General features: G+C 42.8%; 1 protein-coding gene across 1 annotated transcript in view; it reads right to left on the minus strand.

Annotated features, from left to right (window-relative positions):
• Positions 1–26,116, minus strand: part of APPBP2 (amyloid beta precursor protein binding protein 2) — an 86,061-nt gene that overhangs the window by 48,670 nt on the left and 11,275 nt on the right. Inside the window, exon 2 of the mRNA XM_040336912.1 lies at positions 2,282–2,370. Within this exon, the coding sequence (XP_040192846.1) occupies positions 2,282–2,370 (89 nt within the window). The remainder of the gene's footprint in view (positions 1–2,281; positions 2,371–26,116) is intronic.

Below are 26,116 nucleotides of genomic sequence, written 5' to 3' on the forward strand. Positions count from 1 at the left end.
CAACCAACCCCGCACCTATTATGCCCATAGTCAAGAGCAAGGATCCAAGCAGATTGAGATCTACATTCTATAACATGATGTCCACTCCTGTTTCCACTAAGGTAGCATTTGCTTTAAAACCTCGTTGGGAAAGGGAGGTGGGGATACTGGAGGAAGAGGAGTGGGAGGAGGCCTTGGAGACTTGTAAAACAGTGTCCCCTAGACTCACTGACCCGCTGACTCAAATCTACATAACTCATAGGGCATACCTGACCCCAATACATATGTCTAGATAGAAACGCAATCAGCCCACCCTGTGTCTGTTCTGCAGCCAAGAGACGGGTACGTTCTTTCATCTCCTCTGGGCCTGTCCAAAAATCCAAGACCTCTGGAAACAAATAGTATCTTTCCTGCACGATACCATGGGCTCTCCTGTTACACTAGACCCTAGACAATGTCTGCTGGGGATTTTCCCTGCAGACATGGACAAATATACTAAAATCTTCCTCCATGAATCGTTATTTTCGGCTAGGAAGATTATAGCCCGGAAGTGGATGAGGCCACTGCCTCCCACTTTTCATAGTGGAAAGTGGAAATACATGTAACCCCACCTTACAAGAAATGTGTGTACATAAATAGAGGCTGCCCGGCTAAAGATTATAAAATTTGGGACCACTGGCTGCGGGAGACTAAAACTTGCAGTTAGTGTGGACTATTGGTGGTCCCCCATACTGTACTCGATAATGCTTGCTGTTTCTCTACTATACTGGCATGATGTATGTGAGGTTTTGGACATAGACTGACACGAAACACTGTATGAAGACTGTCATAGCTGTGATGACTAACATTTGCACTGTATGACCATATTGTTACTGTGTGACACTGTTGTAATATGTGCACATGAATCCTTGATTGATTTTGTATGCAACTTTACTCAATGAATACCTTGTTTAATGTAAAAAAAAAAAAAAATCCCCTCGCCTCGAGGATTGACCAAAAGTTCTCAATGGGATTAAAATCTGGGGAGTTTTAGGACATAGACCCAAAATGTTGATGTTTTGTTCCCTAAGCCACTTACGGCAAGGTGCTCCATCATGCTGGAGAAGGAATTGTTTATCACCAAACTGTTCTTGGATAGTTGGGAGAAGTTGCTCTCAGAGGATGTTTTGTATTGGCAAAGACGCACGTTAATCACATGGTGAAACACACAGCTAGACTGGACTAAGAATGATGGCTGGTGACAGCACTGCTTATGATCCAATTTTTCCTTATATGGTTGAATTAGAGGGTCCATGAGCTTGGCAATGGAACGATACTATCTTCTCGGAATATAAACAAAAATCGCTGAGCACCCCAGTTTTTCCACACAGAACTTTTTCCATCTCTCCAGTACTCCTCAAAGAAAAGCAAATAGATTCACAAATGTAACTAAACATATCCCCAGATATATCAATGAAGCCTTTTAAATCTACAGGATTTTTTTTCTCTGCACATCCTCCAGATCTACATGCAAATATTCAGGTGAATTACAAACTGAGTTAGTAATTGTAAACAGTTATAAATTTAGGCGTGTGGATGTGCGATTTGTACTAGAATCCACAGCATATTATGCCAATGACCAAAGAAGAACTCAACTCCCCCTTAACATTTTTTCTTCCCCTCATACCTTAAATGATGGTGTTTTCTCATATAAAAAAAAAAAGATGTTAACAGATGTTAATGTAAATCGCGGCCCGAAATCGCAAAAAGTAGTACAGGAACTACTTTTTTTACACGGTGCCATTGCCGACAAATGCCGCCGATTTGAGTTGTGATTTGACATGTGAAATCACATCTCAAATCGTACCCAGTGTGAACCTGGGCTGAATAAAGTATTCTATGAATGGAAGATAGCCATATGAATAACAGGTCCGTCAACTTCATTCAAAGACCGTGCTATAGCTTCCATTTATGAAACGCAGCTTTTACGAGTAGGAAGGGTGCAGACAGCACAGGCATTGAGACTCTAGGATGCCTGTCACTCATCCAGCTTTGGCATTACCCCCACCCACATCAAGGAGAAGACTACAGCTGTGATAATGGAGGGGGAGGGGGCAGAAAGTACTTTAGATTCCCACTATTACAGCAGGAACAAGGGACACTTTGCATTGAAAAGTAATATCCCTTGTGCTGATTTTTTTTTTTTTTTTTTTATTTGTTTTACCTAAACTTAGGCTTTAAAGTGGCAGGGGGAGGTGGAGCGCTGACTATGAACACAGCTTAAAATAGCAATGTATTTTTTAAGAGGTTATACTTTGCTCACCTTTTATCTAATGCACGTAGCACTTTGGCAAAGACTTCTAACTCACAGAATTCGCTTCCAAGCTGACACAGTCGACCTTGCTGGTAAAGCTGAAAATAGAAAAAACAAACGGCAAGTTAGAGGAAAGAAAGACTGTTTTAGTGTTTGTGACTGGGCAAATAATTCTCCTATTTTCTCAAAAGATCAGCAGTTAACATGAGAAGTAACGGAAAGGAAGCACTGTAGTTGGAGAAATTTTGCTGACCTATAGCTACAATTTACTTGCTGACACATCCAGCAGCTAGAGATTAGACTGGGAAAGTTGTACAGTCTTTTTTAAAAAGGATGTTAATACAACACAACCCCAGTAACATTTTTAAAAACTGCACCATTTTCCCCTACATACCCCGGTATTAAATATGCACTAGGATAAAGGAAAACTTTGCAGCAATGCACAATCATAAAGAATGCTTCACATTCCGCCATGTTCATCAGGATGAGCTTATGTGCGATGCTCCATATCCTTAACATTTTTATTTCACGGCAATTTACCTTAGAACCTACTAGAATATTTGACTACTCAGGGAGAGTCACTTCTCCAAAGCTCCTTTTCCTCACTGTGTGCGCCTCACTCAATCTTTTAGGCCTCATTACACATAAAGAACAGGGAGCTTTTACAACAATTTGATTATTTTTTTCCAGCCTCCAAGATGCACCTCTATGCTATCCTATGTGGCCATGCACACAGACATTTCACATGCCTAACAGAAGAGAGTGTTAAAAGACAATTAAAGCTTGACACACCTAAACTGCTGTAAAAACCATGCCTAAACATTACGCACTATAAAACCAGACTATTAACCACTTCAGCCCCAGAAGATTTGGTTGCTCAATGACCGGGCCATTTTTTGCGCCGCTTTAACTGGCAATTGCACGATGTTGTACCCAAACAAAATTGACGTTCTCCTCCTCCCCCCCCCCCCCCCCCCCACACACACACACACACAAATAAAAGCTTTTTGGGTGGTATTTGATCACCTCTGCAGTTTTTATTTTTTGCGCTAAACGTAAAAGAAAAAAAAAGAAAAAAAAAAAAAAGCGACAATTTGGACACACACAAAACACATTTTTTCCCCCCCTCAGTTTAGGCCGATATGCTTTCTACTCCCCCACCCCCCCCTCAAAAATATCGCAATAAGCATATATTGATTAGTTTGTGCAAAAGTTATAACGTCTACAAACTATGGGAAAGATTTATGGCATTTATATGTTGTTTTTTTTACACTAGTAATGGCGGTGATCTGTGATTTTTGGCAGTATTGCGACAGACAGGTCGGGCACTTCTGACATTTCTTGGGACCATTGACATTTAGAGTGATCAGTGCTATAACTTTGCACGGATTACTATGTAAATGTGACTGGCAGGGAAGGGGTTAAACACTAGGGGCGCTCAAGGGGTTAACTGTGTTCCCTATTGTGTGTTCTAACTGTGGGGGGATGGGAGTAACTAGGAGATTTGACAGAGCATGGTTTCTACTTCGTAGAAACACACGCTCTGCCATTTCTCCTCAGACAGCATGGGGATTTGTGCGTTTACACACACACACTGCCACTCGAGATCGCGCCCGCTGGCCACGTGCATCTGGTTCCCGACCGTGCAGTGGGCGATTGCACCCTCTGGTGGCTCTCCTGGGCGAAGCTGTGTATAAATATATATATCACACACACACACACACACACACACACACACACACATACATACACACAAATTTAGGTGTGATTTGAACTTTTTTTTTGCAGGAGAAAAGGTGTCTGGGGAAAAATAAATAGTGTGTGCATGAGGCCCCAGACACAAAGAATCAGACGCATGAGTGAGGAGAGCGGATCAGCGGCTCGTGCCGCCCACCACAGAAAAGTTAGTGCTCCAGGACGACGTCAGACTTGTGACAAAACGCGTCAAGTGGAGCTATGTGATGACGTCTCTGCGTTGTTCAACGTCCCGATAATTTGTGTGTTATTTAGATTACAGCTAGTCGGCTTACTTTCCATGTTGGATGGACCTTGCTTTTATGCAAGGCATACTGTTTTTATTTGAACACTAGTCTGGTTTTACTTATGTGAACCTTTTAATTTTTTGGCCATAATGAACACGATTGACGAATGAGGACCCTGGATCCCTCGGAGTCCCTGAGAATATCAAAGTCCATCCACTCAATAGTAGTGTTTGGAGGTTGTTGTGGTCGGATCTGCCATTCATTTGCTATCCCTAGAAGAAAAGGCCATGGCTGTGTATTCGTCGCAAGCCAGTAGAGCGTGCACTCCATGTGGTGGAAGGAAGGAGGTCCCGAGTGCGTGTCTGTTCCCTACTGCAGTTATTCAAATTGGAACCACTGCCTCTCTAAAATTTCCAAGACAACTGCATGGTTGTAAGCTGTAGTCATTATATACCAGAGCTCGACAAAATCCGGGCACCCGGTCGCAATTGCGACAAGAAATAGCGACCTGGCACTCGGGGAAGCTTAGGCCTGCAGAAGGCCGCAGCCTCAATTACCGGCCGGCGCGGCGGGGGAGGTGGAGGCGCACAGAGACACACAATACCCCATCCTGTGTCTCTGTGCGCCCCCCGTCGACTACCAATCGCGGCGATACCTCACGTGTGGTTTGAATACCGTTTACATATGCGGGCGCTACTCATGTATGCGTTTGCTTCTGCACGCAAGCTCGGTAGGACAAGGTGCGTTTCCTGGCTCCTAACTTTTTTAGCTGGCTCCTAGATTCCAAGTTAATTTGTCAAACCCTGTTATATACTATTAAAATAAACAAAGGAAATACAGACTACATTTTAAAAAGTGTTCTAGATGTGCCTTTAAGAAAAAAAAAAAAAATCTGCAAAACAGTAACCCCACTGTCATCTAAACCAAGCAACATTGTGTTGTTGAAATTTAAAACGCTCTTCATTTGCACCGAAACACAACTACAAATGACAGCACCTGCATATACTATGCCCAGGTTGTTATGGAGTATGGTGTCAACAATATAAATACTAAAGTTAAAAAGCAACCACTACCCTGAAAGCACTAATCAGTTCTTTAAAATGGGCATTTTATTCTTTTGGCGCAATTCTGCTAAAAAATTCAAAATCTTTTTTACTTTAATTTCTTTTTATTTGATTTTGAAATGACTGGTACATCAATTGGTTATTTAGACACGTAGCCATCTTTCAATATACAAACATGCATAAGAAAACAAACAAAAAAGGAGAAAACAACAAGCTACCATCAATACTGAGCATGTATTTAGCTTGTATAACCGGATGTACCTAGTATCTACTAAGTCTTCTAGTCCTGTATCCAATCTCCCCCCTCCCCCCACCCTCCCCCTAACTATCTAAGGGAGCGTACAACCCCATTAACTAATCCGCTAATCAATCAGGCGGGAACATAAGAGAGGAGTGGGCCGTGATTTATCCTTGTCTCTTGTGTTGGTAGTAAAAGTCACGTACCCAAAATCGCTAATCCCTATTAGAGCTCCTGACAGTCCTGCTCTCGCCGCAATAAGTGGCAGCCACTTCTAACGGAAAAAAGGGGGGGGGGGCATGTAGCCCTGGAAGCACTTTCTCTAGTACCATCCTCATAGGTTCCCTGCCGCCCTCTGCCACGGCCCCCATATATTAGTAAATTTCCCGTAGTTCCCCTGTCTAGTGAAATACACTCTCTCGTTTGAGATTGTTAATTTCATGGTCTCTAGCCAGTTTTCTACCGACGGAGGAGTCTGCGCCTGCCATTTTTGGGCTATTGTTTTTCGTGCCTGGAAGAGGCATCTCAATATAGCTTCCAAGCTACCTTGAGGAACTCTTATATCTTCTATACACCCCAGGAGGCAAATCCTGGCCACTGGATTAAGGGATATTCCAAATACCTCGTTTATCCTCTCTATTATTTTTACCCAGAAGTCATAAAGTTCAAAAATTCAAAATCTACTTGCTATTTTATTAGAGTAATGTTCACATACTATGCTTTAAAGTGATGTTAAAGGCAGATTTAATAATAAAAAATATATATATATATATATATATATATATATATATATATATATATATATATATATATATATATATATATATATATATATATATTTGTTTAAAAACCAAAACCTCATACTTGCATGCCTTGTACAGTTTTGCACAAAGCAGCTCTGGTTCTGCTCCTCATGCCCCCTGTGGGGACTTCTGCCTAGTGCCCCCAAAGCAAGCAGTTTGTTTCCAAGGCACTTCTGTGTGTCCATTCACACATAGAGGGCAGCTCGGGCTTACCCTCGCTCTCTCATCGGCTCACTGGCTGTGGTTGATAGAACCAAGAGATAATGGCTACCGCTGCAGTCTCAGCCAATGAGGAACGAGAGAGCCAAGGCCGTCACGCACATCACTGGATCGAGATGGGGCTCAGGTAAATATTAGGGAGGCTGCTGCACACAGGTTTTTTTACCTTCATGCATAGAATGTATGAAGGTAAAAATACCTTGACCTTTCACAACCACTTTAAAGTGGTATAAACTCTCCCCCATAAGTTTAGCCTATAGCAATACTCACTACCAACTCTTTAAATCTCTATATCTTACTGGCTCTGTTTGATTGTACTTCCGTCTTGATGTTTCTGCTGACATCACCGACACATGCACATATTTAACTTGATTCTCGGCACGCTCTCCACGCTGTCAGTCCATAATGATGTGTGCCGTGTCCTTCATATCCACTCGCGGTACAGCGCTAAGATCCAGCGATATTTGTCTCATTCAACATTTCCCCAAGACACCCCATGTGACCCTACACGTCACAGGTGGTGTAAACATTGGGACATCATGGTGTTCTATCAAAATAATGGCACACTGCAGTGGGACATGGTTGTCTAGGTGATCACGAAACTAGAGTCAGGCTTGGCTAAGATCCCCAATGTGCATGCGTGAGCTTACAGATCATACTAGCAGGAAGGGCAGAAGTAAATTGATAGACAGACTCGGAAGACAACAGTTAAAATGGCGCTGCCTTTTCCCAGGAAGGAGAATTTGTAAAACAAAAAGACACGCTTGGGGGTTATCAACGTGGAATGTGTTAGAATACATTGCCATACTAGCTTATTTAAAAAACAGCTTCATAAAATGGAGAGTTTACTGCCTTTTTAAAGTGGTTGTAAACCCTCACATATACCCAATGAAGTGAACAGCCTCAGATAATACACAGAAATCAAACCAATTTTCATACATAGGTTTTAGTTGTTATTTGCGATCTTCTCTCTCCACCCTTTCGAAAAAAGGACAGAGACTGCAGTTACACTGTGTGAGCCGATTGGAGGAAAGGCACACCCCACTTCACACAGCAGAAGCATTGTGTTGCAAATCTAGCCAGCCTGCCAAATTTATCTCAACATTAAAGATAAAGTGGAACATTGTAACTTTTCTTTCTTAGATTAAAAAGCGGCGGTCCGCCCACCGCTGCAAAAATTAAAAGCCAGCAGCTGCACATACTGCAGCTGCTGACTTAATAAAATCGAACACTTGCCTGTCCTGGAGTCCAGCAATGTCGGCACCGCAGCTGATGTTTCCATCAGCTGTCTGACGCATGTCGCCTCCATTGCGGAAAAAAAAAAAACTGGCAGTGTAGCCTTTTGGCTTCACATGCGCAAGGCTCGGCTCCTCTCTTCTACTGGACCGGCAACAGCAGGAGGAGGGAGCCACCGCCGTGACGTCAATACCCATTGCTGAGGCTCCTGGAAGTGGGGAAAGCATACCTGTGAAAGATAGGTATGCTGTCCCCCATACCCCCCTGAAAAGTGCCCTAATGTGGCACAATTAGCAGAAGTTCCACTCTGCTTTAAAGTTCATTCCTTTGGTCTGCAAGACCCCTTTCACACTGGAGATCCTCAACAGGCTTTTTGCGCTAAAAATTGCACCTGTAAACAGCCTCTTCTGCATCCCCAGTGTGAAAGCCCAAGTGCTTGCAGAACAGAAGAAAAAAATAAAAATAAAAGTCCTGCAAGCAGCATCTTTAGGGCAGTGGAGGTGCGGTGTATACACCATCCTAAAGATGCTGCTTGAAGATGCTGAAATGAATGTTAACTGCTTTCAAAGCACCTAAAGGGTGCTTTAAAAAGCAGCACTTTTAACCCCTTCTGGTTAAACTAGGGGGGCTTCACCACTAATGCCCTCACCACCCCAGTGTGAAAGGGGTCTTAATGCAGTCAGTTTCACCACTTAACTGCTTCCCGACCAGCCACCACAGTTATACTGCGGCAGAATGGCTCTGCTGCGCAAATCGCTGTACCGGTACGGTGGTCCCTTTAAAAGACTATGGCAGACACACCCACAGCACGTTGCTGGAGCCGATGTGCGTGGCTGGTGACCGTGAGGTCTGTTAGACACACACACACAGAAAGCCAGAACGGGGGACCCGTCAATGTAACCAAACAGATCTCCATTCTGACAGGGTAGTAGCGAAAGATCTGCTGTTCCTAGGGATCAGGAACAGCAATCTCTCTACTCACAGACAGTCCACTTGCCCTACAGTTAGGAACCCCCTCCCTAGGGAATACTTAACCCCCTTGATTGCCCTGAACTAATGAAGGAATGCGTTCACATTTTTTTTTGGGGGTGGGGGTAGGTGGGAGTATAAAAAACGCAGAGGTGATCAAATACAAAAAAAAAAAAAAGCTCTATTTGTGGTGGGGTGGGCTGTTTCAATTTTGTTTGGGAGCCACGACCGCGCAGTTGCGAGTTAAATCGATGCAGTGGCGAATCGCAAAAAATGCTCTGGTCTTTGGCCAGCCAAATGGTCTGGGGGTTACGTGGTTAATTAGCAAACGAAAATAAAAAAGAAAGAAAAATAAAAAAAAGTTGTTAAAAAAAAAATTGGTCTTTAGTTATAGCCCAAAACAGAAACCACAGGAGGTGATCAAATAACACACACACACACACACACACACACACACACACACACACACAATTTTGTTTGAGTACAACGTTGCATAATTCTCAGTTAAAGCGACGCAGTGCCGTATCGCAAATATTGCCCTGGAGATTAAGGGAGATAAAACAATTCGGCGCTGAAGTGGTTAAAGACTAAACCTTTTTTCTGACACTTGTTGCTTACAAGTGAAAAACATTCACACCTACAGGCGTGACCAAGCATGGGCATGTTTTTCCACACATGTGTAGGGCAGACCATTCCTTTCAATGGGCTTCCCTACACATCAGCAACATGAAAAAGTCCAGTTTGGTGCACATGAGGGCTTTCAAACAATAGAACTGCTGTGCATCTGTTAAAGGGTAGCACATTTCTGTGCGTGTTGGAAAAGCATAACATTTTGCATGCATTCCCCGCATGCACAGAGTGCTTGGTTTATGTGCCGAGTTTATACTTTTGAGGCTAGGTTCCCACGCTGGTTCCCATATTGCATGTCACTCGCAGGCAGTTCACATTGACATCTGTTGAACCACTGTCAATGTAAGAGTTAATGACACGCCTAGATCACAGTGCCAACTCAAATAGAACAGGAATCAGATCGCATGGATGGTTACACACCCATGTGATACGATTACAATACACACACACACACACACACACACACACACACACATATATATATATATGTATTTTATCACACATACATACATACATACTGAGAGGCATAATTGCATGGTTACTTTACATTCAATACTTTCCCCAACATCCCCACACAAAAAAAAGTTAACCAGCTGCTTTATCAAAAATCACGTGCAAACATTTGTACATCGTTTTGTATAACAAAAGTAAGAGCTTCAGAGCACAATGTAGTAAGAACAATGCACTTTACAACATCCTTCACATGTGACATGGTTTAGGCACAATGTATTTCTATTTACTTTGTCTCCGCTTTTCTAGTACTAACCCAAATTCAAAGCTTGTGCTAGTGAGCATTACAAAAGCAATGTTAAAGTGGTAAAAAAAAAGAAAAAACCACACAAACACACACACACACACACACACACCGTATAATGCAGTATGTCACAAACATTAGCAAAGGCATTGGTTTATCAGAGCCACTCATGTTTACTGAACAAACTGCAGGAAGAGTGGAAGTTGGTTCAGACAGATGTTCAGAGGCATTTACAAGATGTTACAAGCATTTGGCGTTTTCAAAACGCAGCTAAACACGGTAACTCACGTTTGCTAAAATGTAAAAAAAGACTAAACAAAATGCTGTTAAACACTTCTAGAGGCAAACGCAGCTAAATGGACGATTTAAAAAAATATATATTTTTAGACACCGGTTTCTAACTGTCAAGTCAAATTGTTTAGGAGAGATTAAACATCCCCCGCGTACATGAAGCCCAATGGATCAAAAACAGTTGCCAGCGACGGGGTTTCAACCGTCACATGCAACAAAAAATTAAATAAAAAAGGGACACCTTTAAACATCCTATCCTCCCACCAAACATAAAAACTATGCTAAGTAAGGACAACAAAAGCTATTCAACGATATCTTGGAATGTCAGAGGATTAAACTCTAAGTTTAAAAGAGCTCTGATGTTCCAATATATAAAAAAAAAAAAAACAGTCCCCAAGTGATTATACTTCAGGAGACACATTTAATGGGGAAAAAAATTTGCAACACTAAAAAAAGCCTGGATACAAAGAGAATATCATGCTACTTATTCATCCTACGCCAGAGGTGTATCAGTCTTAATTAGTAAAAAACTTTCCCTGGGAAGATGGAGGAAGCCTATATTGATTCGCAAGGAAAATACGTGATCTTGCGATATATGATTGAGCCCTGGTTCACACTGGTACGATTTGGAACGATTTGACATGTCAAATCGCATCTCAAATCGGCGGCAATTGTCGGCAATGGCACTGTCCTAATCAGTGCGACGCCGCATCTGCGATTTCAAAAAGTAGTTCCTGTACTACTTTTTGCGATTTCGGGCCGCGATTTACATTAAATTGCGGCCAAAATCGCGGTAAAATTGCGCATTTTACCGCGATTTTGAATTCGCAGCAGTGTGAACCTAGGCTAAACAACAGAAATGTATTGTAGTGGCAGTATATATTCCACCACCATTCTCTGTTAGGATCCTGAACGAGATAATGGAAAGAATTATTCAATTTCTTCCAGCAAAATTGATGCTTATTGGAGATTTTAATTCAATACTATCCGCTAAGTTGGATAGACCAGGACCTCCTAAGTATCAGTCTGCCGACTTACATAATTGGGCTCAAGCGACAGAAATATGGAGATGGAGAAATCCAGAAAAAAAAAAAAAAGAACGTACTCCTGTTATTCTACATCCTATAAAACAGCATCTAGGATAGACTTAGCATTGTTGAATCTGCAAAGGCTAATAAATATTATAGATGCTGTATATTTACCGAGTGGCCTTTCGGATCATGCACCCCTGTTGGTGTCAATACGCGTTCCCACCCCTAGAAATGCAGCACTATGGAGGTTATCTCCACAATGGGTGTTATATCCAGAAATGGCAGAAAAAAAAATGGTAAAATGAATACTGGGAGAATAATGAGGGATCATCCTCAGTGGATATGGTTTGGGATACGTTTAAGGCATACATGCGAGGGCAATATATTTCAAACATTGCAGCAATAAATAAAAGACAAAAAGGGTAAAAAGGTACAGGAGTTGCAAATACAGGTGGAGTGTAGTAAGGAAAAATATAGCCAAGACTCAAATAACCCTAATTTTGATTTAATGATGGCCGCACAACGAGAATTACAACTATATATGGAGGAAATAACAAGGTTGGAACTACAAAGAAAAGACAAAATATCTTTGAGCAAGGTGATAAAAGCGGGAGGTTTTTAGCGAGATTGGCACAGCAAGGATACCAAACCACAACCATAGCAGAGATAGAAACGCTGGAAGGAATAAAACTAAAAAGGAACTTGAAGAGATCTTGAAGGCTTTTAGTGAGTACTACAGTAGGTTATATGCCTCCTCTCTCCCCTCTGACTCCCACCCGGAGGCCATGTCGGACCTATTGGACCGGGTGGCCCTCGGATGGTTGTCGCACAGGGAGAGGAAGGCATTGTTAGATCCAACAAGTGAAGAAAAAAGTAAAGTTATAAAAACATTCCCAGGAGAAAAAGCACCAGGCCCCGATGCAATTCCTGTAGAATTCTATAGAATATATGAAGCTCTTCTAGCTCCAAAATTGGCAGAGGTATATACAAACGGGCTAAGGAAAGGGATACTACCTGATACAATGAGACAGGCACATATAACCTTAATACACAAAGAAGGTTAGGATCCAAAAGTGTGTTTGTCATACAGACCGATAGCAAAATACTAACTAAAATACTAACATTAAGATTACAGCCACTATTAAAAAGTATTATAGATTCCGATCAGACAGGGTTTATGCCCCAGAGAACGACAGATATAAAATTTACGTGGATTATTCACAAATATACATGCGCATCACAATTGTGAAGGAACAAGAATGGTGGCCTCCCTAGATATAGAAAAGGCCTTCGACACGATCGAATGGCCTTTTCTTTAGGAGGTACTTAGACGAATGGGGTTCCCAGTAATGTTTATTAAATGGGTACAAGCAATATACAGGAAACCTATGTCAGCGGTTAAACTAGGGGGGAAGCTCTCATCCTTCTTTCGGTTGCATAGGGGCACAAGACAGGGTTGCCCTCTCTCTCCGACACCATTTGCAGTAGCAATAGAGCCAGTGGCAGAAGCTCTGAGGACTTCACCAGACATTCAGGGACTGCGAGTAGGGGGGTTGGAGGAGAGGGTAGCCCTGTATGCCGATGATATGCTGCTATTTCTAAAGGACGAAGGTCCATCATTGAGGGGAGCGCTAGAGCTACTGAATGTCTTCTCAGGTTTTACAGGACTCAAAGTGAACTGGGACAAATCACTGTTTGCTATTGATCAGGGAGCACAGGATACAGCAACCCCAAACCTCTCACTGAGATGGGTAACAGAATTTAAATATTTGGGCATAATAATATCACGTCAGGCTGAGGAATTTAAAAAACAAAATTTGGATCCAGTGTTGCAGGAATACAGGAAAAAACAAAAAATATGGGAAGCCCTTCCTTTGTCTCTTCTGGGACGTATAAAATTTAATAAAAATGAAGATCCTTCCTAGGTTACTATATTTGTTCAGAAATTCGCCACAATGGTTACCAAAAAGTTTTTTTTATACAGATGCAGGGTATTTTATTCTCATTTATATGGCAAAACAAAATAGCTAGAATAAAATTAAAAACACTCATGCGCCCAATGGAACAGGGGGGGCTGGCATTTCCAGACCTATATAAATATTATCTTGCAACCCAGCTGGTGACAATAGGGAGATGGTTGAATCCGGATGGATATGATCCCGCTACAATGGTGGAGGGTGCAGTGGTCCAGTCTCTGGAGGCACTGCAGGCATTGCCATTCCGTGGGCTGAAATGTAGGCAAGATTTGACCCCGTCAATGAAAACAATAAGGGCATGGAAAGTCGGCATAGCAAGAGAGAGTAATCTAAAAACAGATATATCCCCAAATACACCACTATGGCGAAACCCTGAATTGGTACATCTATCTTCCATTCAGGACCCCAGAGCATGGACGAAATACGAAGTAAAAAAAATATCACAAGTAATACATGAGGGAAAAATAGCTTAATTCGCAGATATGAGAGGAAAATGGAATGTACCGGAGAATTATTTTTTTTAGACATATGCAGATGGTTCCCTTCCCTGACAGCCCAATTCCCTGATGGTAATACACAACTAATAGAAACAGGTTTAGAACAAATGGTGAGAAAGAAAAGGAAAAAAGGGATGATCTCAACGTTATACTCGTATTTGGGAAAAACAGAACCATCAGATATGAATAAACTATATGAATGTTGGTTGAGAGATGTTCCAAAATCATCATCAGAAAATTGGGGGAAGATATATAAATTCCCTTTTCAGATCCTAGTCTCACTTTGAGACAAATTAATTCAATTTAAAATAACACATAGGATCTACTACACACCATATAAGTTGTTTAAAATATATCCATCAAATTCTCAAAACTGTTGGAGATGTGCAGGTATTCCGGGAAATTTTATACATATATTCTGGACCTGCCCAAAGATACGGTGGTTTTGAGAATAATTGATGAAGTGACATTAGTTCAGCTTGACCTAGAGGCAGAGATATGTCTGTTAAACCTAATAGAGGAAATCAGGGCTCCTATAGAAAGAAGAACACAGGTGGGTCTGTTGCTCTTCTACGCAAGAAAGGCAATAGTGTTAAATTGGAAGAGAGTGGAAGCCCCCTCGTGGCGCAATGGAAGAACCTGATAAATAGTAATTTTTACCGCTGTATAAAGAGACATACTATAATAGAGGAAATGGGGAGAAATATAAAAAAAATGTGGGCAAATTGGATAGAAAACATGACAACAGCCTCAGGGTAGGGGGATAGGGAAGTGGATGAAACTACAACAATGGAAGAAAGAAGACATAAATGTGAAGTATGTAATGGAATGTCTGTATTGATGTGATTTTAATGGAAATTATATATATATATATATATATATATATATATATATATATATATATATATATATATATATATATATATATATATATATATATATATATATATATATATATATAAAGAGATTTTTTTTTTTATAAAAACACTGTGCTCCCATGCAACCTCTGCTGTCAATCATAGCCAGTGAAGAGGGAACGCTCTGTCATATAGATACACAGAGGTGGATCAGGAGTGAGCACTCACAAGTGCCCCCAGAGCAAGCTTGCTCTAGACTAGAGACACTCAGCGGGGGAGTGGGGTTGGAGCCAGGAGTAGACACTGATACTACAGTGACTGCAGCTGGCTGCCAGGTCCTGTGCCAATGGCTGCACTGCTGCATATTGGACACAAGAGATTTTGGGTGAGAGAATGTGGTGGCATCTCCACCCATTCATTAAGAAATGCAAAGTGTTCTTTGAATGGCATGTGGAGCAAGCAACCTTGTTTTAACCAAGCATCAGGGCAGTCACTTGGACCAAGAAGCCATCACTGTAGTGGTGGTATGTACTACAGTAATTTTCAGCTTCCACAGAGATCGGCCAGGTATAGCACATGCATATTTATATTGGTCCAAACTACGCAAAGATTTCCATACTTAAAGCGGAGGTCCACCAAAAAAAAAAAAAAAAATATATTAAAAGCCAGCAGCTACAAAATACTGCAGCTGCTGACTTTTAATAAATGGACACTTACCTGTCCTGGGTTCCCACGATTCGGCAGCCAAAGCAGAGCAATCGCTCGTCTCTTGGCTGCCCACACCGCCATCCTCGGTGAGGGAATCAGGAAGTGAAGCGTTGCGGCTCCACTGCCCAGTTCCCTAGTGTGCGCGGCGTAGACTCTGGCCAGTCACAGAGTCGCGTGACGCCACTCCTGTGCATGCGTGTGGGAGCCGCCAGTCACGGCATGACCCCCAGAAAGAAACGGCACAGCATGCCCTTTCTAAAAAGAACCAAATACATTGGTGCAGAAGAAATGATCGTACGGGGAATTGTAAATATCTCCTAAACCGTGGAGATCTTTCCAGGACCTACAGGTAAGCCTTAATCTAGAGGGACAAAAATTGCCGCTCCAGGCAGGTCCCGTGTGGTTGGGATCTTTTTCTCAGAAACTGAGGGTGCTGGCAATGCACATGGCAATTAGAAACAAAAGAATAATTAGGACAGCCGCACTCCAATCCAATGTGGCTTTATTGTAAAGAAACTGGAAACAGGCAGTACAAATCACAGCAATGGAACCTAGGACAGCTGACGTGTTTCACACCAACTTCAGTGTTTACTCATAGCTGATTTTTCAAAAAAAGAACCTCTAATACATATACCAATCCTATCCAAACACATGACCAAAGACAGGTGTAGGTTAAGATGTAATTGAGGTTTGCAGAGCAACCAAATCAAGGTTAATTAGGATCTGCTGTATGTAATAGAGGTCGTAAAGACCTTCCGTTCTAAAAACTACCGTATTTATCGGCATATAACACGCACCCCAATTTTAAGAGGGGAGTTTAAGGAAAAAATGTTTTCTCAGCACCCTTTACAGTACAAGCCTCACCCATCCAGTACACATCCCCCCCCCCCCCATCCATTATACAGCCCCCCCTCCATTATACATCCCCCCATCCAGTACACAGCCCCCCCATCCAGTACACAGCCCCCCCATCCAGTACACAGCCCATCCAGTACACAATCCCCCCATACAGTATACAGCCCCCCTCCCCATACATTATACATTCCCCCCTCCCCAGTATACAGCCCCCATCCATTATACAATCCCCCCATTCAGTACACAGCCCCCCCCCCCTGCATTACCAGGAGACCCCCAGTCTCCTGGGACAGTGCTGCCAGCATTCTCTATAGTTAAGTAAAAAAAAAATAATCACTGTCAGCCCCTACCACACTGTTCCTCCTGTGTCTCCTATTGCAAAAACGAAGCTTCCATGTACCTTAATAGCGCCTTTTTTTCACTGATCTGGTCACATGACTTCTCTCCCCTGATGGGCATGTGACTGCTCTCCTCCAATCAAAGCTACACTCAGAGGAGGAGAGCAGCCTGAAAAAACGGAGCTATATAGACATTTACAAGCTTCGTTTTAAAATGAGGCTGACAGAGGAAGAGCGGTGTACAAGGGGCTGGCAAGTGCCATTTTTTTTTTTAACTTTAGACTATGCAGAGAGCGCGGTTCCATGGCCATGTCCCGATCCTCGCCCCCTGCTAGTAGAACATGATATCGGCGTATAACGCGCAGGCACGTTTTACCCTCTGATTTCAGAGGAAAAAAGTGCGCGTTATACGCAGATAAATACGGTAGTTACAGGTATTAACAAAATGTATTAAAAGAAGTGGACTACTAGAAAGGGAAATCACAAAAGATGAAATAAGTCAAACTATAAAGAACATTAAGATGGGAAAAAGTCCTGGTCCAGATGGGTACACCTCAGCCTACTACAAAAGATTTGGAGAGATTCTAGTGCCCTTCTTCCAGAAGTATATGAATTCCATCGGGGGAGGTATGAGAATACGCAAAGAGGCCCTAGGAGCTCACATAACCCTGTTCGGGAAAGAAGACAAGGATCCCTCACTATGTGCAAGTTATAGGCCCATATCCCTGATCAATGTGGATATAAAAATCTACTCAAAAATCCTGGCTGAGAGAATAAGACCACTCTTGCCAGAACTGATAGAGAATGACCAGGCGGGATTTGTTCCCGGGGAGGGAAACGAGGGATAATATTCTGAGAGCTTTATTTTTGATACAAAGGCCAAAAAAAGCAAAGAGTCAATACTGTTTCTGTCATTGGATGCCGAAAAGGCGTTTGACAGGGTGGACTGGGAATTTCTGCTAGCCACCCTGTCACATGCCGGATTAGGTCCAAACATGCTTAGGTGGATTGGGGCATTATACTCTAGCCCCTCGGCCCAGGTGAGGGTGAACGGCACCTTGTCAGATAGATTCCCACTTTAAAACGGGACCCGCCAGGGATGCCCGCTTTCTCCCCTCCTGTTCGTCTTGACATTGGAGCCGCTAATGGAGACAATAAGAAGGAACCAGGAAATAGAGGGGGATAGAAGTGGGAGGGAAGGAGCACAAGATCTCTGCGTTTGCAGATGACATGCTGTTGTATGTATCCAATCCGAGGGAAACACTTCCAAGGATAATAGCCGAATATGAGAGATACGGTGAGATCTCAAATTTAAGAATCAATCAAGAGAAAACAGATTCTGAGTATTTCGGTGGGTCATAGAGAACGCAGAGATCTGGAAGCTCTATATTCATTTAAGTGGAAGCAGAGGAGAATGAGATATCTGGGGGTTTTCTTATCTACTACTGAAAGGTACATATATGAAGATAATTATATACTTTTATTAAATAAATTAAAGTCAGATTTAAAAGGTTATAGCGTAAGCAGAGTGTCTTGGTTAAGAAGGATAAATACAATAAAGATGATGATATTACCTAAAGTTCTATATATTTTTCAAACCCTCCCGACAAGAATCCCAGAAGCCTTTTTCAGAATCCTGGGAAAGATAATTAGGGGATTTATATGGAGGGAAAGGAAATTGCGTATAGCAGTAGAAACTCTGATCAGATCTAGACAGGAAGGAGGACTCCTACTGCCCGACTTCAAACGGTATTATGAGGCCTCGGTACTGAGGAGGATGACGGACTGGTTCCTGAGTGAGGGAAGGGGGAAAAAGAAATGGGTAGAAGAAAGCCTAAGTGCTAATAAACTAGGAGGAAGAATATGGGTGCCGAAACAGTATAGAGGACTACCCAAAGATATCCCCATAATCACAAAAGAAACATAAAATGTATGATAAAATATGTAAAAGGGAAGAATGGCCATACAATAGTCCACTGATGCCTCTTACGGGCACAGATTACTTCAAGCCAGGGAGAGAGGGAGGCATATACCTGAGGTGGGGAACTTTAGAAACATTAAAATTGATGGACTTGATGAAAGGTGAGGGTTTATGCTCCCTTCTAGAACTACGAGAAAAATACGGAGTATTCCCAGGAGATACAGGCAAGTCAAACATTTTATAAATACTTTGCCGAAGCCACTACGAGCCCCTAACGATCTAAATCAATGGGAAAAATGTACACTCCGGGGAGGAATAGGAAAGCAGGGACTCTCTAATATCTATAAGATTAAGACACCTAATGGTAAGTTGGAGGCATTTAAAATAGTTGAAAGTTGGGAAGCAGAATTGAACCAAACAATATGTATAAAAAAAAAAAAAAAAAAAAAAAAAAAAGGAAGATACTTGAATATGTCCACTCTACGTCAATGGACGCTAAGGTTAAGGAAATGAACTATAAGCTTCTCTGTAAATGGTATTATGTTCCAACGAAAATGCACAAGATAGATAGAGGGATATCACCCTTATGCTGGAGAGAGTGTGGGAGGGAGGCATCCCATGCTCACATATGGTGGCAATGCCCCCTGATTCAGGAATATTGGAAGGAGGTATTGGCACAGATAAAGGAGATCAGCGGATATGAGGTGAAACAAGACCCCTTGGAATGCCTATTTCATAATTCGGAGATGACTAGAAAAAAATATAGGAGGATCATTGGTCCCGCATTTATTAAATGGAGCTAAGATACTTATCCCCAGGAACTGGAAGAAAAAAAGGAGGCACCCACTATAGAGGAATGGTTCCGTGAGATAGATAGAATTAGAGGGATGGAGGAACTGTGGTCATTCCACGGTAACTCTAGGAGGGGACATGAGGAGTTATGGGAGGGATGGAGGAGGTTCAGGGAGAGGGGGGTGGTGCGAGAAGAGGAGATGTAGATGTTTGAGGTGTCCCTCAATTACCCCCCCCCTTCCTCACCCATTTTTTTTTTCTCTCTCTCGATTTCTTTAGATCACTAAAGGAAAGAGGTAAGGAGTAGGTGTATTCCCTTTAGATTTAAGATGATTTAGTATATATATATATATATATATATATATATATATATATATATATATATATATATATATATATATATACATATACATATACATATATACATACACACACACACACACACACACACACATACACATACACACACACACACACACACACATTGGGAAGGTCAGAGTGCTTCCCCCGGTGGTTTGCGGTGTGTTTTTTTTGTTTTTGTTTTCTTTTTCTTTAGATCACTAAGGGTAAGGGGTAGGTGTAGTCCCCCTTAGATTTAAGATGATTTAGCATTTATATATATTCACATTGGGAAGGTTAGAGTGCTTCCCCCGGCGTTTTTTTTTTTTTTTTTTTTTTTTTTTTTTTTTTACGGGGCTCCTCTATCTCCCACCTTTAGAGGATTGGGACGGTAGAAGCCCCCCTAAATCCACAATACAATAGAATCCTTCAACTTTAAAATAGGAAGGTCATAATAGAATTCTTTAAACTAAATTGGATGCACATATGGGTGCTCCTTTTTTTTTTTCTTCCCTTTCCCCCCCCCCCCCCCCGATTTCTTCTTTCTCACTTGGAGAGAGAGGAGTGGGGCGGGTTAGGCCTTTCAAATTCACTTTTTCTCTTGGTTTGTAGTAGGGTTGTCCCGATACCACTTTTTTAGGACTGAGTACGAGTACTGATACTTTTTTTCATGTACTCGCCGATACCGAATACCGATACTTTTTTTTAATGTCATGAGACAATTTTAATAATGGGCATGACAGGGGGCACTGACGGATGGATGGCGCTGACAGGGGGCACTGACGAATGGATGGCGCTGACAGGGGGGCACTGACGAATGGATAGCGCTGACAGGGGGGCACTGACGAATGGATAGCGCTGACAGGGGGGCACTGACGAATGGATGGCGCTGACAGGGGGGCACTGACAGATGGCGCTGACAGGGGGCACTGACGGATGGATGGCGCTAACAGGGGGCACTGACGGATGGATGGCGCTAACAGGGGGCACTGACGGATGGATGGCGCTGACAGGGGGCACTGACGGATGGATGGCGCTGACAGGGGGCACTGACGGATGGATAGCACTGACAGGGGGGCACTGACAGATGGATGGCACTGACAGATGGATGGCACTGACAGGGGGGCACTGACAGGGGGCACTGACAGCTGGGTGGCACTGACGGATGGATGGCGCCGACAGGGGGGCACTGACGGATTGAATAGCGCTGACAGGGGGGCACTGACGGATGGATGGCGCTGACAGGGGGGCACGGATGGATGGATGACACTGACGGATGGATTACACTGACAGGGGGGCACGGATGGATGGCACTGACGGATGGGGGGGCACTACTGACCACTGCACTATATACTGACCAATACTGACTTGTCTAAACTACTCTAACCTCTCTCTCTGGCTGACAGTCTTACCTGCAGCTTGTGTGTTCCATCAGCCTGGAGGAGGTGAAGAGATGGTGTCTTGAGCAGAGGGGGAGCCTAGAGCATGGTAAAACAGCATATCGTCCGGAGAGGGAGGCGGGACCAGCCCCGCCGTGATCGCAGATAGGCTAGCCTCGTCCCACCGTGATCACGGATTGGCCAGCCCCGCCATGATCGCGGATAGGCTAGCCTTGTCCCGCCGTGATCACGGATTGGCCAGCCCCGCCATGATCACGGATAGCCCCGCCCGACCCCATTCAGCATTTCGTCCGGACGCTAGAGGGAGGCGGGACCAGCCCCGCCGTGATCACGGATTGGCCAGCCCCGCCGTGATCACGGATAGCCCCGCCCGCCCCATTCACAGGGACACAGGAACATTAGAGGGATGGATGCAGCAGTGTGTCACCTGCCTCCTCCTAAAATTATGCACCCGACGCTGTCCACGCTACCCCGCTGGCTCCGCCCCCTCTCCGTCCGCCGACTTCCGGGTATCGGATCTGGCATCGGGGGTATTTGCGGGAGTACTCCCGCAAATACTCGGTATCGGTCCCGATACCGATACTAGTATCGGTATCGGGACAACCCTAGTTTGTAGCCATCACTTAGAAATGAATGAAGGGTTGAATATAAATTCTAAACTAAATAAGTAGTGCACTTGGGTGTCCCTCACTAAGGGAATGATTTAGTCAGACTGTCCATACCACAGTTAGAAATATTGGGTGGGTTTTTTTTTTCTTTTATTTTTTTCTCCTTTTTTCCTTCCTCTCACCCTCCCTACATCTCTACCCCCTACCATTCCCTGTATCAGGAGCCTATCTGTACCCATTTGTACATATCCCAGAGAGGTTTTCTCTTTCTTTTAAGTGAATTAGGGTGAATAACCTAAAGAGGGGCACATGGCGCGGAAGAGGATAGGATGAAGCACCATGCACTTTTAAATAAGAGCCACCATAGATTAACTTACACAAGGGACTACAAGGAGACCATGTACGTGTTGTTATATGTATGTCAATATATAAATGTAAGAAAGTGTATGTTGATGTTAAGTCTTTGTTAAAAAAAATGTTTAATAACATTTTTATTGGAAAAAAGAAGTGGACTAAAAATACCAAAAAAAAAAAAAAAACACACGCAAGATGACCCGGGATCTAATTGACTACGAAAATGATAAGGTCTACACTTGGAAGAAGTCATCCTTTCTTCCCCCAGGTAGATTCCACAAAAATTGTGGGAAACAAGTGAGTTTTTCCGACCCTGAAAACGATTTGATCGATGACACGTTGACAATTACAGGATCTGATTCATCACCGGAGCCTGCCAGAAGATCGTCGGGATCGATTCAAGCTAAAGGAGGTCAGCTCTGTAAACCCTCAGGAGTCATATCAAAAAGCAAAAAAAAAAAAAAAAAAAAACACACACGAGGGGAGGGAAGAGGCACCAGCACCCCAAGAAAGACTCACTATTCATTGCGGGAAAGATGAAGTGACCACATCGAATGTTTTGAATATCTCTGCAAGAGTTTTAAAAGATGAGGAAAATTAACTTCTATCAAGAGGATATAATTTTTGTCCTACTAGACATTTCAACCTTTTCGGTACCTTATTGGACATCAATAAATTTGAGGAATTTAACTTTGAAAAAACCAACACTATTTTGACTTTCCCCTGGAGGATGATAGAGCTGACAATTGGGAGGTGGGCAAGTTATTGTCTTTCCCTATTCATTTTACTGAAATATGTGCATTACAGGATTTAACTGACCTGGCACTTGAATCAGATCTATGTCCCATTGATCCCATAGAGTGACACTCAATACAAAGTGTCATTTAAGTTGGTCAGATTTTTACCCTGTGGGATCAAGGGGCAGGGATCTTGACCTTTATCAGGAGATGGTTGAAACAGACCTCACCCACCTAGCCCGTAATTGTCGTAAGAAGCCTATGATTAATAATTTATCTGTTGCTGAACGTGCCGCCCTTAAAGATTTGGAATCAGATGTTAGCATTGTTATAAGGAATGCCGATAAAAAGAGGGGGGGGGGGGTTAGTTGTAGTTTTGGATTCAAATGTTAATCGCAAAGAAGCACCGCGCCAATTGTCTGACACCAATACATACCAAAAACTTTGATCTGATCCTACAGTGGCTTTTCCAATGTGCTCCTGTCCCTTTTGGACAGAGCCGTTCATGCAGGAATTTTTTCCACCCAAGAAAAAGCTTTTTTCATTGCAGAGAGCCCTACGATGCTTGTATTCCACCACCTTCCCAAGGTCCACAGGGGGGCGAGATCCCCTTGTGGGTCGTCCTATAGTGGCAGGCATAGGCTCCTTGAACGAGCGTCTAGGCAAGTGGGTTGACGGTCAGCTTCAACCCCTAGTATGTGGGCTCCCTTGCTTTCTACGCGATACTAAACAGCCCCTTATTAAATTTAAAGTGGATGTAAACCCACTCATCTTTCTAAACTACTGCCATAGTGCTGATCTATAAGGATACACATGCCTCCTACATGTATCCTTACCTGTCAAATGTCTCCCCTCAGTCTGTTATAAGAACTGAAAAACTGCAGATTCTGTGGGTGGATATGTTGTCTGGAGCTCTGTGGGTGGAGTCGTGATGTCAGTAGACTCCCAGCCCTCCTCTACACTCCTTGTCAACATGCATTTTTTCCTATATATTCCTTACACCAAATTCTGCTATGATCACCAACATCCAGTCAAAATCCAGAAAAGTAACCACATGACTTCAGAAAAGGAGTGGGGGTGGTAATTAAATAATGCCTGTCTCCAGGCTAGTGCATGAGATATGTAAATAACCCGTCACTCACAGCAAGGGGGCGGAACGGACTAAGGTTTTTCTCTGCAAGTCTGTTTTTATTTCACTGAACAATAAAAAAAAAGTGGCAAGACTGGGTAATAGGAAATCTTTTACTGTACATTGTGACATCAAAATATTTTACTCGGCCCGGCTCGCTGTATCACTCGGCCCCATCCCTCGGCGCGCCGCATCACTGGATGAGATTGACAGCAGCGCCAGCCAATGGCTGCGCTGCTCTCAATCCATCCGCTCTAGCCAATCAGCGGACAGGCTGAGTGGCGAAGAGGATCTCGAGAGGATCTTTCGAGGGGTCAGGTAAGTATAAGGGGGGCTCGGGGGGGGGGGGGGCCCAGCAGCATCAGATGTTTTTTCACCTTAATGCATAGATTGAAAAAAGGTGAAAAAAACAATTTTCCTTTACAACTCATTTAACCAATAAAAAGGGGAATAATGTCCTGGGTAGTGTGGAAACTACAGAAAACTTTGGGAAGGACCCCAGAATCAGTCCTTACGATATCTTAGTCATCCAAAAAGGCTCCTTGACAGAAAGATCCCAGGGTTGACTAAATGCCAAACACACACACACTGCATTTGCCAGTGTATAAGGCGACCGGGCGTACAAGACGACCACCTAATTTTACAGCTTAAGATTTTTTTGCCTGTACTCACCATATAAGACGACCCCCCTTACGACGCTTCATATTTCTTCCTTCTTGCTGGAGCCAATCCCGGCGAGCGATGTATTCTATCAATGAATACAAAGCCTGCTTGGATTGGCAGAGGCTGTAACATCAGCCCACACCTCTCTGACTCTCAAAGCCATTCCGAGCAGGCTACTATATGTAGCCTGCTCGGATTGGCAAAGGTTGCTACTCCAATCCGAGCAGGCTCTGTATTCATTTCAATACATTGCTCACTGGGATTGGCCAAGCGGTATATACTGTATGTAGCCGAAGCAACATACAGTATTACCGCACATTCAGCAGGCATCCGAGCAGCTGACCCGGCGTATAAGACGACCCCTGCTTTTTTGGCAATTTCTTTTAAGTATAAAAGGTAGTCTTGTACGCCAGCAAATAAAAAAAATAAAATTATATATATATATATATATATATATATATATATATATATATATATATATATATATATATATATATATATATATATATATATATATATATATATATATATTTTTAGGGCTGTTGCTGTTTACAATTTTCATGTTCGATTAATCGTTTTTTTTTTTTTAATCAATTATAAAGCACATACAGATCCAACTACTTTTAGCTGATCTTCTTGCAGGCCAATTCCCAGTGCAGCTACCAACCACTGGAAAAATGGATCGCAGGATACAAAAAAAAAAAAAAAAAAAAAAAAAAACACAGAGGCAGCGCTCGATGGGAATAGCATCAAAACTTTTATAGTCTTCAAATAGGTAACAAAATAAATATTGCACTGGAGATAAAAATCGATGTAGCTACATAAAACTGTAAAAATGGTGCAAGTAATACCAAACGGTAGCAAAAGCAGTCATGAAAACCATGTAGCCAAGTATGATACTGGTATAAAAATGTGTACAACGATACCACTGCTGAATCCAGATGAGGGGTTAACATCAGTCCGTCAGCATGTAGATGTCCCATGAAGGGAACTATCACAACTCCCAGTGGATGGCTGTAGAATCCCATGTTGATAAAGGGAAGTGTAACAGCCCTTGCGTGTGGCAGATAGTAAGGTCCCGCCGGCATGCAGATATGAAGGCACATGCAAAAAAGCCCTTCAGATGGACACTGCAAGCGCCGCCAGTGTCCGTGACGCAACAGGATCTCTGACGGAACTCCCTGAAGCTGGCGGGCGGAGAGGTGAGTACCGATCAATATATGTTTACTGTGATTTTTTTTTATTATTACCAAAACATATGTAGCAGAATACATATTGGCCAAATGTATGATTTTTTTTTTTTTTTTTTTACATTGGATAGGTTTAAAGCAGGTTTTTTTTTTTTACACCTGAAAGGCAAAAGGCATAATGAGCTAGTATGCACCGCATACTAGCTCATTATGAAATACTTACCTTAGAACGAGGTGTGGAGAACTTACCTGGTCCACGCAGA

Source organism: Rana temporaria, chromosome 2 (genome assembly GCF_905171775.1).
Source record: "Rana temporaria chromosome 2, aRanTem1.1, whole genome shotgun sequence".
In the NCBI taxonomy this organism is placed as follows: Eukaryota; Metazoa; Chordata; class Amphibia; order Anura; family Ranidae; genus Rana; species Rana temporaria.